General features: G+C 34.7%; 1 protein-coding gene across 4 annotated transcripts in view; it reads left to right on the forward strand.

The window, feature by feature from the left end:
* The window catches only part of LOC150092458 (ectonucleoside triphosphate diphosphohydrolase 1-like), a 181,197-nt gene extending 165,105 nt beyond the window's left edge, over window positions 1-16,092 (forward strand). For all 4 annotated transcript variants that reach the window (XM_090414937.1, XM_090414936.1, XM_090414935.1 and 1 more), the window contains 2 exons: window positions 1,984-2,118; window positions 13,045-16,092. In XM_090414937.1, the coding sequence (XP_090271063.1) occupies window positions 1,984-2,118; window positions 13,045-13,269 (360 nt within the window). In that variant the 3' untranslated portion in view covers window positions 13,270-16,092. The remainder of the gene's footprint in view (window positions 1-1,983; window positions 2,119-13,044) is intronic.
* The last annotated feature ends 1,025 nt before the right edge of the window (window positions 16,093-17,117 follow it).

Here is a 17,117-nt window from a genome sequence, read left to right on the forward strand (position 1 = left end):
GGAAGATGTCCCACGCCATTCTATTTTCTGGTATTTTCATTTCTGGATCAGACTGAAAACGCCAACTTTCATCGCTGGTGACAATTCTTTCCAACACATCACGATCTTGAGCAACTGCGTGGATGAAATTTTCACAACATGCAATGCAACTTGGTGCTCTCTCTATCCATGTTCATTGTGTGTGACACAAACCTTGAACAAGTCTTTCTCTTGTGCAAATCTTTTTCTAAGATTAATCGGGCTATTTCCTTACTGACATCCATGATTTCCATTATTCCCATGACAGGCAAATAATTTCATTATTTGCCTGTCATGGGCAACAATTTTCCTAGTTTTCGCCACATTTTCATTTGTCTGTACAGAAACTTGCTGTCCACAACATTATTCATCCTCCAGGGATTTCCTCTCTTTAAATGTTGAAAACCAGTGGAACACCTGTATACATCTCAGACGGTCATTTCCATAAACTTTATTTTAGGTCATGGTACACTTCTGTAGCAGTTTTTTCCTCATTTACAGTAAAACCTTATCACAGTCCTTTGTTCCATGATGCAACTTCTGACACACTGACTTCAACAGTTGCCACATGAAAATTGCTGTGTCACCGAACTTGAAAGTTGCACCTGAGATTACAACACACTCTTGTAGTCAAAACTCTAAACATGTTTGCTACTTTTATTCAAAGTGCTGTCCTGTAAAAAGTCAATCTCATTACATAATGGGCACGCTATGTAAATGACCCTCTCTCAATTATTACTAATCCTCTCCACTTCTTTGATGATAGTACACATCATTCATCCTACTAAATTGACAAATTATACAGTGCTTTAAACTCTCATTTCCATTCCATCCTTTAATGGAACAAGGATAGGTTGCCTTCATTGTCACCCAAATGCAGTGTTTCGTTTTTCTCTTACAGAGAGATTTCAGCTCACCTCTCTTTACCATCAGTAATAAACAGATAACCAGACAGATTTGCTCCTAGCCTCTCCTGGCATAAACAGATTACCTCAGTAGCTTCCTCAGCCTCTATATATATATAAAAAAAAAAAAACTAGGTATTCTTTCTACTCGAAATCTTACTGTTCACCCATTTAGTTAATAATCCTGTACAAATCACAAATATGCCCATCCTTAGAATACTATTCATGTTTAAGATGGTGCACTTAAAACTACCTAAATATTCTTGGTGCTGTCAAGTTGAGTAATTCAGCTTCATAGCTGAATTACTCATCTTGACTTTTAACTTCTATATCACAGATGGACTGTTTTTGCTCTTTGTCCTTTCTGTAGCTACTTCCACAGACACTGCTCCACTGAAATGGCAACCATCATTCCTCGACTTTCTGTTGGGCCTTCTTAAAACAAGAGCAGCAGTTACCCAAGATCCCTTTTCAGTACAACTGCAAACACACTAAACTTGCTTTTTGTTTTCCTTTTTTTATTTTTATTTTGTTTATACCTGTCCTCTGAAACAGCTTTCCTCATGATATATTCCTCAACAGTCTCTAACACAATTTTTTTTACAATTTTTTCAATTTTTTCCCCCTCAGATATTGTATCAAAAGAAGTATTACTTAATTGTGCTTTTTAACTGCATAGAATTTGAGATGAAGTTTTCGTGTTATGTTGTGAAAGGTTTTTCTGTTTTCATTAAGAAAATTCTTCTGTAATATCAATGCTCAGATTTATTTTCTCTCTTTTTTTTTAATAGATTAATTCAATGAGGGTTCTGCCTGAAATTGAATCATTCTGAATTGTTTGTTAACGAAAGTTTCTATTCCTGTATAGTTAAGCCTTTCATGTCAGATTTCATCCCTGCATTTAACTAAACAATCCCTAAATTGATTTCAGTATAGTAAATTCTTCACTAATTTCTATAAAGATTTTATATATAAAATCTTTAGAAATATATAAGGTTATAGAGAATAAATTAAAAAAAAAAGTCTAATTTAATGGCTTGATTTGTTTCCTGTTTTTTAGATGAAGGAAATTCCCTCATCGGACAGCAGTTTCCTTCCTTTATACTGCTTTGATGCATACTATATTTATAGTATTTTGCAGTATGGATATCAGTTCGCACCTGCTATGTGGGAAAATCTCAAGTTTCAAGGAAAGGTAGATATAAATTTTCAGTTTTAAAAGTATATTCAAAAAGTTCTGTAATGAGGAAAAAAAAAAAAGGAAAGAAATCCTTTTGTCTTACAAGGAGAAAAGGAGGGTGGTTCAAGAAGCTAGATTCAGGTGGTATGAAAACTAAAAATGATGTTGCAGTGGAATTTTACAAAAATATACTAAACATGCTCACCTTTCTATATATTTCTGCCAACATTCTGGTAGATTCATATGTCCTGATAGAACGGTGTCTTGTTTGACCTCATCTTACATGAAATGATGCTTTCTCCAATGTTTCTTCAGTTTCAGGAACAGATATAAGTCATAAGGAACCAAGTCTGGACTGTCTTTCAGGCAGTGAATCTCAGTATTCATTGACAATGAAGTCAATAGAAAGCTGTTGTGTGTGTCAGTGCACATTTTGAATCCATGCCTTTAATTTTTGTAGTTCCAAATGTAGTATTTGGAGCTACAACAGCAATACTACTATGCGTGAATGTATTGTACTATTTATATCCCTAATACCAGGTGCCGATGTTTACAAATTGTGACCAGAAACAACTTTTTATTGAACAACATTCATGCAGCAATGATTGTTCTTTGAGTTAGAAAATTCATCACAGTAAGCTGTTTTATTTGCACTGATATTATGTAGTCACATGACTACGTAGATTTTTGTTTAAAAAAGAAAAAAAACAAGAAAAGAGGCATTGAACCTAAGGGAAATTGGCAAGTCCTGACTCTTTCAAAACTAGTTAGTGCTTTCTGTTGATTTTTGAGTGCCTCTATAGTACAGTGAGAATCGAACTCTGGTCCTTTTCAATTGAAGGAAATAATGTGAGTTTGATTCTCACTGTGATGAAAGTAATCTTTAAGTGAGCTGTTTCAGTTATAGGTGGATTATAAGGTCTCATATGAAGGAAAGTGAGAATACAAAGTCCTTAAAGAAGCAGAAACATTAGAATAAAACCATGAAATTTTAAGCCTTCATGAATCTGGTATGAAAGTGATTCTAAGTTTAAATTGTCTCATTCTATTTTAAACAATAAACAGACTTTTGGATGACTAAACACTGCTAGGCCAATGGAGTCTACTACTATTTGTGGGTGGGGGGTGGATGGAAGGCTTAATTGTGAAGTTGATAAAGTATTATTTGATTGGATCTGCCCATGAAACTACTCACACATGTTCTTAAATCAAGCTCTGTTTCAGTGATGATATCTATCAAATGTTAAGGAACCACTATGGCAAGACATCAGAGGGAGAGATTTTTAGTGCAAGCAAAGGCTGAGATGATTTCTTTAGGAAGATAGCTGGTTAGCATAACATCAAAATTCAAGGTGGGGCTGCAAACACTGATGATGAGGCTGTGAAAGATTTCCCAGATTTTTAAAATTGGCTGAAATTACAGCCAATTTTAAATTTTACTGCTATTCATGATAATTTTTAATATTGATAAAACAAATTTTTTGAAAAATGGGCACCTTTGCATACTTACATTGTAAAAGAAAAAATATTTCTGCCTGCCTTCAAAGGATCGAATGACATTCTTGGTGGGTTCGTACAGCAAGTGATTATAAATTGAAGCTCTTGTTGATCTGTCATGAGAGTCCAAGTTAAGGGAATGTACAAGACAACTCTCCTGGGCTTTAGAAATAGAAACTAGGATGAGAGCATTGACTTTTGTAGAATAGTTTTCTCATTACTTTTTCAAAAATATTGCAATGACAGTGATTTCCCTTGTTAGTTGCTGCTGCTTTTTTGATAATGTACCTGACTGTCCTGTAATAATCTTTAACAATTTATCCTAACCATATTTTTATTACTAGAGACATCCAGATTCAAGCAGTGACAGCGTAGCGGTGGAATACATATCAGTGCTCGAAGTTAAAAAGCTATCGAAACCTTGAAATGCAAAATGGCACTGGAGTAGATAATGTTTGAAAGCTGGTAAAGGGTTGAATTCCAGATGATTACAGTAGAGCTTTCATGGTACCATCTAAAAAAGGGAAATAAAACTGAATGTGAGAATTGCAGAGGTATTTTCCTACTTAGTGTTCCTGGTAAGATTTAGAAATGACTAAGAATTATGGAAGGGCAGTTTGGTGAAGAACAATCTGGATTCAGGCCAAATAGAGATTGTCAGGATCAGATTTTCACTTTTAGACAAATAGTTGAAAAATTGTGGGAATATAACAAGGATCTGTATTTAAGTTTATTGGAGCTTATTAGAGATCTGAAGTGGCAAATGCTATGTTTGATCTCCAGAGCATGGTTTCTGTTGCTCCCCCCTCTTTCCCATGTAGTGTAATACCCTTCAAGGCCATGACAAACATACTTATAACCAACTCCATTTTGAGGATACATCAGTTAAAACAGTGATGCCACATGCTGGCTACCAATTAGTGTAATGGACGAACCTCTCAGTAACAAGTCAGGAGGCGTCCTAGTCAACTGGCAAATAATTCTGCTGCCACATACTCTGCATGTTGGAGAGGGAGTTCAAGTAGTGGTATGTGGGGGGGGAGACTATCGAGGCCATGTCATGGTATGGAGACAGGTTTCTCTCTGTATGGAAGTTATGTCTGAGAGTCTTGATGTTAAATTGGAGATGCTAAGAAATTATATTTTTGGTTTCTGGTTCTTATCCATGTGTAAGCAAACTTTGTTTGCTTACACATGGATAAGAACATGTGGGTAAACTTCACGACTAGGCAACTCACATATAGAGGCTAATGACTTCGCATCACCTGCCTTAGTATCCCATAATGCAAAGCACATATCCTTACGGACAAGTATAATGCTATGCTTTATGGGAAGGGTCACTACCCAGATCAGTTTCAATCTTTATTATGGTCTTGTTAGTGGGAGCCAGACCTAAAAGTATTACCAAGATTGAAATATTGCAGAAGTTATATTTCCATATACAAGTAGCCAAAAGGTGCCACACCTTATTACTAAAATACTATGAATTAGAGATAGATGTTGAAAGTTTTTCCACTTGGTTATACTAGAAATTAAAGATGGCATCTTTAATGTCTGAGAGTCTGTGTCTCGCTCTCATTGTCCCTACTATATTTTTCCTGGTAATCACAATGAAGGTTTTTACAAACAATGATGGTAACACTGAGAAAAATGAATCTCCCTCATAAACCAATCCCATCAAAAAAGTCACATCACAAACAGACACAACACACACAAACCAAGACAGAATCTCTTCACTAAAAATTCACTTTCACATCCATTTTACTAACATCCGTGGCATTAACACAAACATAAATGACATTCACCACCACTTGCGGTCTTCCAGACCATACACCTTATTCCTGACAAAAATCCAGATTGCAACTACATCTCCTACTGTCCACATTCAGTGCTCAAACTACACACTTTATGTTCACAATTCTTTTCACCATAAGGATATCACCCATGTCTTTGTGAAATCTGACATAGCCTGCCAGAGAGTGGTTAATTTAGAATCCCCCACTTTTGACATTCTCTGGCTCAAGGTTTTCTTGCTCCATTTCGTAACGTTCATTTATTGCATTTACCAGTCTCTAAACACTGATAACCATTCTGACCTCATCACATTCCTTTCTGTGAATCTCGACCATCTACAGTCCAGCTATCCAAATAGTGAGGTCATCTTCCTGGATGACTTCAAAGTCCACAATTCCAACTGGCTCTCCTATGCCAACACCATTGACCAAGGATGAGAAGCAGAAGTCTTTGTTATAAGTAACGACCTAATACAAATCATACATCTATCTACTTGAATTCCTGATAATCCTCTTCACTCTCAAATTACTCTGGATCTCTTTTTGACCAGTTCTTCTTCCAGATACGTTGTAGAGGTCACCTATTCTCTCGGCAACTCTGACCCCAATCTTGCATAAGTCTTTTCTCATAGAACACCTATCCACCCTCATCCTCTGGCACTACAAAGGAGTCAATGGGGATGACCTCCAGAATTTCTACTCTTCCTTTTCTTAGTCTATTGACTATTGTTTCCTCTCATCTGACTAACACTTACTGTGAATGAGTTACAGAAATTATTCTCGCTGGCATGTGAAGACCTTCAACCGGTTTCCAAGCTCTGGTTCAACTGAAAGTGTACAAAAACAGTTGAAAAAAAAAATTAGCTTACCCCAAGTGGTTCACTTCAACATCATAGTCTGCCTACACCAAAGCATACAACATATGCAAATCAGTCATCAGCAGATCCAAATCTGATTTCATAAAGGCCAACAGCAAAAACTTGCCACCTGTCCAAATGGAAGCCCTGCTTTCTGGTCCCTCACCATGGTCACTGAATGCAACTTCTGTTCTTTTGCACTTCCACCACTCTCTCTCATCCTAATGGTACCACTGTTACTTCACCCAAACAAAGATAAAGATGATTTCCTGACATCACTCTTTTCCTTAAACTCCTGCATTGAAGACAAAGAGAAATCACCTCCTACCATACTGGAATCCAAATGCTGTATGCCCACTTTAGTTTTTCGACAAAAAATAAATCGGGAGAAACTATTAAAAACCCTGGGTACTAAAGAGTCTTCTGGTTCTAATGGCATATCTCCAATTGTTCTCAAACATTGTGCTCCAGAATTAACACCCATCCTGCATTATCTCTACAATCTGTTATACATATCTGGTACTTATTCCAATGCATGGAAGCAGTCTCATGTCCATCCTCTTGCTAAAAAGGGTGATAGAAGCCACCCATCAAACTACCGACCAATTGCCATCACCTCGGTCCTCTCCAAAATAATGGAGAAAGTCATCAATAGCCAACTCCTCCATTACTTAAACCAATTAATCAGTGACTACCAATACAAATTCTGCCATTCAAGATCCACAGCTGACCTTTGTAACTTACATCATCCACCACTGGACAAGTGCCATGGAAAGGTTCAGAGAAACTTGTGCTGTCACCCTTGACATCTCCAGAGCCTTTGACTGTGTAACCTGCTTAACAAATTGCCATCCTTCTCCCTGCCACCTTCTGTAATTGGTGGCTAGCTTTCTCTCTGATTGTTCTCTGCTAGTCATGGTAGATGGCTCCTACTCTTAGATCTTCTCCATCAATTCTGGAATGCCTCAAGGCTCTGTCCTATTGCCTACTCTCTTTTTCTTGTTCATAAATGACCTACTTGCAATCACCACTAATCCTATCCATGACTTTGCTGATCATAGTATTCTCCATTCATCTACTCATTCCACAAACCATGCAGTACGCTGACATTCCAGGCTACAAGATCATCTACAACCAGTGCCTTAAACATTGATCTTCATACTATCCTTCATTGGGGCAAGGACAACTTTGTCATGTTCAATGCCACCAAAACAATCTTGCCTTTTCTTGTACAAAAGAGACCCCAGCTCACCTACCTTTACCCTCAGTAATATGCAAATCACCAGATCTCTTTGCTTGGAATAATGTTTACTTCGTCTTTCCTGGCATACACACCCACATGTCAATAGCCTCCTCAGCACCCAAGAAACTTAGCATTCTCTTTCGTTCAGGAGCCTATTTTACACCCAACCATCTCTTCACTATATACAAATCCAAAATCTATTCATGTTTAGAATACTGCTCACATGTTTGGAATGGTGCATCTAAACTTTCCTAAAAATCCTTGAATGCCATCCAGGGATGTGTGATTAAGCTCATAGATGATCTCTATCTTACAGACTCATTTCAACCTCACATCATTACTAATTTCCTATCTAAATTTTCCTCCAAATCAATCTGTTACTTGTCAAGACTCTAACATTATCAGATTTGATATTTCTGTCTTCTAAGGCACTTTCTACTGTGTCACTCCACCTATATCTTGGTCTTCCTGTGGGTTTTCTTCCTGCCAACCTGGCAGAGAACACTTGTTTTGCTAATCTTTCCTCTTCCATTCTGTTTAAGTGACCATACCACTTGAGATTAGCTCTGCTAACACATTCCAGGATGCTAACAATGTCAAGTTCTTTCCTAATATCCTTGTTTTTAATATGATATTGCAATTGATGCCATCTGTTCACACTCCCTAATCTTTCTCAGGACTCTCATATCAGCAGTCGCTAGTCTGTGGTCAAGTGTTTTACTTCTAACTCAGCTCTCAGATCCATAAGTTAAAACTGGTTTGAACACAGCTAATTTAGTGTTCCGACTAATTTCTCTCTTACTCCATATGAATTTATTCAATCGACTTCCTACCATACCAGCTTTGTTGATTCTGTTGTCTATTTTCATATTTAATTTACCATTTTCACTGAAAATCGTGCCTAAGCAGCTGAAATATTTTACTTGTTCTATAGGTTCTCCATTCACAATACAGCTTCTGCCTATTTTCATTGTCTTGTTAAAAAAAAAAAAAGAAGGCCATCCATAAACTTCTCAGTGTTCATCTGCACCCCACATATGGTACTGATTGCTTCTTGATCTCTTGTGTATTGGATCAATATATAAAAAAAAATTTTTTTTAGATCTGGAAAAGGCATATAACAAGGTGCCAAGACACTATACTTATATGATGTAAATGGAACATTATATTAAGAAATATTGTCTATATTTGAATTGTAATTCAGCAGTTGGAAATGAAGGAGGTACAGGAAGATGGTGATGTTAAATCAGGTGTGAGATGAGAATGTACATTATCCTTTGTTATTCATCTGTATGGATCACATTATGAAGGAAAGTGGTATTAAAACATGATATCAAAATGGAAGATGTTAATCTCATTTCTTTACTTTATGCAGATGATATTATACTCCTGAATAATGTAAGATTTCCTGACTAAATTGAATAACTGCTGTAATAAATTTGGAATGAAAAAAACTAAAAAAGACAAAGACATTGAAATAATTAGTTGCATCCTGAATGGAGAACCTATTTGTGACTAAACTCTTTAGGCACAAATTTTAGTGAAGATAGTAAATTAAATATTGAAATTGATAACAGAATTAGCAAAACTGGTATGGTAGGAAGTTCATCTTGAATATATATTTATATGGGATAAGAGAGAAATTAGTCAAAACACTAAATTAGCTGTATGCAAGACAGTGTTCAAACTAATTTTAACCTATGGATCTGAAAGCTGGGTTAGAAATAAAACGTATGACAAGACTGGAGATCAAGAAACGAGAGTTCTGAGAATGATTAATGGAGTGATCAGATGGCATCAATGCAATAGTATATTAAAAAGAGGATATTAGGAAAGAACTTGACATTGTTAGAATTCAGGAATGTGTTAGCAGAGCCAATCTTAGATGGTTATGGTTCACCTAAATAAAAAGAGAGGTGAGATTAGCAAAACAAGTGTTCTTTGTCAGGTTTGAAAGGAAAAAGATCCAGAGAAAGACCAAGATAGAGGTGGATTGATACAGTAAAAAGTACCTTAGTGAGATCTGACAATTTTGGAGTCTTGACAGATAACAGATTAATTTAGAGTAAAATTGTTTATAGGAAGTTAGTAGTGATGTAACTTTTCACATAGTACTATCATAATTATTTTGTACATCTCCTGTGGGTACATGTCAGGAATTTGATGATGAGACCTCCAAGAGTCGGGAACCCAAGTGAGGCCTATATTACCCACACTAGCTGTTATACCTATTCTTGAATTCATTCCACTACTTGTCACAACCTCCAAAGGCCATTGTATTCACACACTGCTTTTCAATAGAAAAAATTGAACTTGCCCTTTTCTTCATTGCGTTCATTCTCAACTTTCATTGATGTCTTTTCTTCCTTTCTTCATCTTTCATAAAAGTAAAAAAATTTCATCAACTGGTATACTATTGACCCTTTCAGAAATTTGTAGATCTCTACTCCCCCCCTCCCCTCCTGTTTATTAGCTATATGCGGTGTACAAATTCTCAATTTATTGTCATAATCTACATTCCACAGTCCTCATATCATCTTTAACACTCTCTGTTCTACTTCCTCCACTCTATCTCCATTACTTTGTAAACCAGGAAACAAGATCTGCACACATAAGTCCAGCTGCTTCATGTCAAAGCCTTATAAAGAGGTAAAATGATTTCCTTATTCTTACATGTCAATGTTTGTTTCAGCACTGTAATCATTCTCTGAGTTGTATTTGCAATCTTTGCTGTTATATGGCTCTTCAACCTCCTATCTACTACCCCCCCCCACCCAGACTCCTACTTGATCAGTTTCTTCTAGCATAATCCCAATTTACTAACTTTGAACTGACAGCCCATTTTCACATGCCTACTGTTTCAGTCTTATTCAACTGCAAGTACTACATTCCTGATTATCTTGCTATCTTTGCATTGTGAGCAAATAGCTGTCACCCATTAAATCTTTCCTAATATCATTAATGTAAAGATTGAGTAACATTGGACCAAGGACTGATCCATGGGGGCACACCATGGTCAGCTTAAATCTTGTACATGCACATCTCCTATACACCACATCTGTCACACAGCCATCTTCTTATTCAAAATAGTGATTGACAATCCAATCCCACATACTCCAACTTATGCAACAGCAAGCTGAATCCTGTTTTAGCCAAGTGAAAAATATCATGGTGTGTCCATTTACTTCTTCTGACTCAGCAGTAATATTATTATAAAATGTGAAAAAGTTACCCAAATGTGACCTTCCCTTAGTAAACTCATGCTGTTCATTGCAAAGTATAGATTCTTTGTCAACTCATTTCTGTATGCAATGTGCTACTAACTTTTTCAAAATCTTAACCACTCCTCCAGAGGTACTAATGGGTCAACAGTTTGACACATCCTTCTTTGCAACACCTTTGTGCAATGAGATAATCGTACATCTTTCCACTCCTGTAGGATCTTCCATGTGCTGAGACTCAAATTATACAGCCAGGTCATCAGAACAGTCAGTTCAGCTGAACCCTTTTAACATCTGTGCTGAAATTCCATCAGTCCATATTGCCAATTTCAAATATTAAAAAAAAAATAAAAAATCACTGGATAAACATTGGAATCCATATTCGTACATGGACATCTAGTATTTTGTTGTAATATTTCATCATACACTCAATTAAAATTAAAATTTTTAGTTGAAAGTTGATAAAACAGACTCAACCTTGTCTTTTACTTTGAAATAAACTAGACTGCAGAACCAGAATAAGAATTTTGGTAGGGGTGGGGAGAAGGAAACCTGCAAGTTAATGATAACTTTAATGCAGTCTGCATCATCCTCACTGAATCAGTTTTTTTCCCTCTATGAGAAAAAAACCTTTGAAGATTTCATGTATGTTGCTGACCTGGTTTGGTTTTTGGCAACATGGTTAACATACTTACTATCCAACCTGCTGACTGCAGGTTTGAATCATTTTGTGTTCATGGGTATTAGTGATTATCTTTAGATGGGAGATGAGATTGTGAGCAATATATCATGAAAATATGGAAACAACTACCATGTTAGAGTAAAACTTTAGTTTAATATAAACCAAAATAAACACTTGATGTTTTGACATTCACATTAAGGTCATCATCTGGAGTATACACATATATACAAAGAAACAAGCTGCACTACAATCTATATGGCATGCTAAAGTTACTGATCAACCGTTACAACTATTGGCCTGACCTCTGGTTGGGTCAAAAAAAAAAAAAAAAACTTACTACATCAAAGCTAGACTCCTATTATTATGTTAGCTCCAATCCTTATAAGGACATACAATCCTTATCCGTAAAAAAAGAGCACAAATGACACATTAAATTTAACAATTTTGGTGAAGCAGGCCTCTTAGATCATTCTCTTAACACCCTACACCAAATTGGTTGAAAAAGTACTTGCTCGTTACATCATACTAAAACCTGGTATGAATGGAAATTTAAAGAAGCCTGTGAAATTTTAATTAACTACCCTAATCTTAACAATAATGGTGGCATAAAAATCCCAAAAATTTGGATGGCACACATGCAGCCCAGTAGTTTCCAGCAAACCCTAACTTTAGGATTCTAAGCAATTTTTCAGCTTTTATTGGCCACTATCCATACCAGTTGGTTGTAATTTATATGTATAATTATATAGTAATCTTTTATTTATTAATTTTTTCCTTTTTGTAAACATGTTGCTCTCCAGCTTAATCTAATTTTGTAACCTAATAGATAATAATAATAATAATAGGACTCTAGCTTTGATGTAGTAGTTTTTTTTGCACCATAGGTCAGGCCAGGAGTTGTAATGGTTGGTTCATGCCATGTAGATTGTAGTGCAACTTGTTTTTTTGTATATATGTGTATACTCCAGATGATGACCTTAATGTGAATGTCGAGTGTTTATTTTGGTTTATATTAAACTAAAGTTTTACTCTAACATGGTAGTTGTTTCTATAATTTTCATGATGTATTCTGATCACCATGTAAGCATGAAGGAAAAGAATGTGAGCAAATTTGGCAATGGTCTCATTGCCCACTATGAGACCATTGCTCCAATTATTGGAGGCTTGAAAAAATTCCATGTTTGGTTTTTTAGAGTAGGAGTTCTGGGTTATGTAAAAATTATTAAACTCCTTACCCCACCACATGGTATATTGATGTACTATAGGTTTGCAACCTTTTGTATTGTGGGAGACACATGAAAAAAAAAAAAAAAAGTAAGATATGCTTGCATTTCTGCATTTCATAAGATTATCTAGTTTGTTACATTTTTATCGCATTTGACCATAACTGATTTTATTATTTTTTATGTTTAATAAGTTAAAGCAAGTGATTAAAAGTCACCCTCTTGTAAAAATTTATGTATTGTAATAATACAAATTATTAAGCTATATCAATTGGCGCTCATATAGGGCAAATATTCTATTATTAATGGAACATAGAAAACATTTTATGCATTTGCCATTAATGCAAATATGTTAGATCCTTAAGCTAGCTATTCAATTAACTTCACAGTTTTGGTATCCACTAATCAAAATTTTTGTTTTTTAGGTTAAAGGAGCTGATGTTGGTTGGGCACTAGGATACATGATTAATGCTACTAATGCAATACCTGCTGAAAAGCCAACTCCGCACTCTATTTCTCTTGCTGCTTTTGTTGTGTTAATTATACTGTTTGGAATGATTCTCTGTATTGGGTTTGTGTTTGTGTATAGTTCTTGGTTCAGTAGAAAAAAATATAATGTATGTACGAACAAGAAAATAGAAGTAGCATGACAGTTTTGTCTCCTGTAGATTTTTCTTATGGCTCACTTCAGGGAATGCTTTCATGTTTAATTTTTTTGATGAGATTATATTGCAGAACATTCCAAGAATAAATGGCATAAGTGTTTATAATTTTTATTTGCCAGTTATTAAATTATAACCACAAAACTGATATGATAAAGTTTTATAAAATCTTCTCTCAGAAGATTCTTTGATGTTTTCCTAATTTACCCAGTTTTCTTAGGATCATTTTAAGAATTTTTTATACAACTTTTTAATGATTGTGATTTTATCAATCCTTTGGGAATCATGGTACTTAGTTTACAGAATGACTTCTGTGTACTTTTTTATTTTGTGCATTTAATTAATTGGTCTGCTAATGTTGTATATATGGTATTTTATCCATTTCCCCAATTACTTTTCTTCTATTCATACGCAATTTCACAGCTTGTTTCTTAATATTCATGTGGAGTAAGGAATTTTGCAAACATACCATGTAAGTTAAATACAAATTCTCTTCTGATATGAAAAAATTATTCCATGTTAAAATTCCAATTTTCTTATTTGATATATAATTGCAGAATGGTTTCTTTTTCACTGACAGTTTACACGTTTGATAACATTGATTTTGTATATATATTTAAAGATTATAATATTCAACTTCTGCTTGTATGTTTATTGTAGCACACATTAATATCCAATCTCACTTTATTAGGCCAAGATGCCTCATACAGCTAAATTACTTAGTTTCTTATGAATCCAGTTTTAATAATGATAGGATGACTAATGCTGTTTTTATAGTTTCTGTATGTATTCTCTGGCTGGTTTGTTTTGTAGGGAGTGAGAGTGTGTGTGTGTGGCAGGGGGGATCCTTTGACTATTGTACAAAAATGGGTAACTCGCCTTCATTTAAAAAGCTTATAAATGTTTTGCATTCTCAGATGGAATTTGACCTTAGGTCTTTTCAACCCCAAATCACCATGCATCAAATCACACTTGTGCAGTCATTTGTGGTCTATCTATCAGATATAGTTCATTTATGCTAAGTGATCTGAATCTAATAATCTTATACACCAATAGAAGACAGGAAGGTTGAAGACAAAATTAAACTGACTGTACATATTTATGCCTATGTTTAAATTGTGATACAGTAATAAACAGTTGCAATGTAACTCAAATGAAAAACGCTCAAATTGTTTGCAATATTTATAGTTCTATAAATTACATAGTGTTTCCCCTTATTCATTATATTAGACAGTGCCAGGATAATTCATATATAAATATAATTTCATCAAACCATTACTGGGCCATGAACCTCCATGTCAGCATTAAAACAGACAAGCAAACACTTTGTTGAGCCAAGGGGCATAATGATCTTTTGTTCTCTTTGTTTTTATACTTTGGAAAAAATATATTTTCTATCTTTAAGGAAATCAACACTCATTCACACTAATCTAATGGATTCACGATTAATATTGTTAGTATTAACCATATTAGTAATATTGCTTCTGCTGTTAGTAAATCTTTTAAATACAGTCATACCTCAAAGTTACGCAGTAGGTGGGACCAACAAAAAGCACGTAAGTCGAATTCGTATAATTTTGCATGTAATTTATTAATACAAACATACAAAATATTAGTTAATTGGGACCAAAGGTTTACAAAAATACCTATATTTTTTAAGAAATATAATCATAATTGTAGTTTTTCGTACATAAAAAAAAGAAAGTTTATTCTTTTCAATGTCGATGGTTTCATAAAATCTAATAGATTCGTCTGACAGCATAATGTCTTTTTCTTGTCATGCAAAATTTCTTCATAGCAAGCTAATGATTTTTTTATTCCTTGTCTTGTTGCTACAATTCATTCCTCGTTAGAATCTATGTCCTCCAAAATCTGTAAACCTTTCTTTTGTTCTTACTGTGGATTCCTGTAGATCGAACTTCTTTGCTAGTTCACAAATTTTCATTCCGCCTTCAAAATCCTTAATAATGTTGAGTTTTGTTTCCAAAGTCAATGTTTATCTTTTCTTGCTAGCTGCAGAAGAATCGGACTTGCTTCTTTTGGATGACATTATTATTTTTTATGTGATAAAATTTTTATCATGAACATAGCATTAAACAATCACAAGGTTTGTAGATTATAAAAATCGTGTATGAATGGAGACTGCACAAAATACGTCAGTGCTTGTTCACAGCATGTGCGACACTGGTGAATGCGGCCGGCGCCGGAAAGATATGACTAGTGGTGAAGCAGGACGGGAATACGTACATATAAGAAACCGCATAACTCTGGATTCGCGTAAGTCTGGGTAGCGTAAGTCGGGTATGACTGTACTATAGAAGTGATACAGCTTTCTTAGCAAAAAAATGAGAATAAAACTGATTAAGAAAAAGTTAAGGGGTGGGGGAAGTGATTCCTTTCTCAACGAATGTGTACGTAATATATATATATATTTCAATTTCTCAATTTGTTATTTCAATTTTATTTTTTCAGGTTACTCAGTTTATTGTGTACTTCACCAGAATATTATTGATTTGAAATAATATGGTATTACTGTATCATGAGATACTGTATATAATGTCTCTTGTTATAGCTATAAGTAAGAGTAATAATATATGTTTCTTATGCATCCTCAACAAATGTTCATTATAATGTACCATATATTTCATGTACTTTCCAATGTGGCACATCTATTATGGGATCCTAGCAGCCCTCCCCATCATATGCCACTGTTTCTTTCATACTCGATAAGAAATTATATTCTTGTTTTCACCTTATTTTAACTAAGTGTAAGTCGGTGAGAAAAAAATAATAAAGTGAATTATCTTCATATCCCTATGGTGCCCAGCACATTCCCTTTTTATGCATGTATTCTGGTGAGAATTCAGTTCTTCCTTAGCTGTTCTCATATGGTGGCAACAAACTTGGGTTTTTTATCCTGCAAAACAGGAATGGAACAATTAATTACGTGTGCTCTAACAGACATCATACACTTGCCTCATAGACTGAGTTGCTTCAGCAATAAATCCAAATCAACCAACTATTAATATTACTGTTTCTTTTTGATGCGTATAGAATACTAATGATACCTCAACACAAATATACTGATTTCTCTATCAACAATTTCTTTCTAGATTGCACTATTATTTGTAGTCTGGAATATGAACAGAAGTCTAGGTTTCATCAATCTTTATCATCTGTCATCTAAGCTGCAGCTTTTGTTTTTAACTCAATTCTCTTTTTATGTTAAAAGTAATTTGCAATTTCTTAAGTGTGCAGATTAATTTTTTGAGTTTTGTATTGCTAGTTTGGTATTTTAGTAGTCTTTTTTTTTTTTTTTTTTTTTCTTGCTTGGCAAAATTGCTATTTTCTTAGAAAAATTGTGACGACTGTCATTTAATTTCATTAATGACTCTTTCTGAATACTTGAGTTATTTAAGGTGGTATTATTTGCTTAGCAATGAATTCAGTTTAACATAGTCTCCCTTATTGTGATTAATATGGATGACATTTAGAGATAGCATATTAATTCTTTTTTTTTTTTTATTTTATTTTATTTTTATTTTTATGCCAACGAGATGTAACCGCAACTTGAAGAATGATGGGAGTGTGTTATTCACTTGGGAAAGACCAGAGTTTGATTGTTATCATGACAAATAGGCCCCCCCCCCCCCCAGAAACTTTCATCCCATATATATAGGCATTATCTGACACACACACATTTAACAGGCAGATGCTATATTGTACAGTAGATGATAGATTGGATTGTGTCGTGTGGATGGTGGGTTGAGCAGTGTAGAGTGTCTTCCTTTGAGTCCTTGGACTCTGTGGGGATGTCATGTAATAATAATAAAATT

Source organism: Typopeltis vanoorti, chromosome 26 (genome assembly GCF_054136105.1).
Source record: "Typopeltis vanoorti isolate ZY-2024b chromosome 26, IOZ_Tvanoo_1.0, whole genome shotgun sequence".
NCBI classification, from domain to species: Eukaryota; Metazoa; Arthropoda; class Arachnida; order Uropygi; family Thelyphonidae; genus Typopeltis; species Typopeltis vanoorti.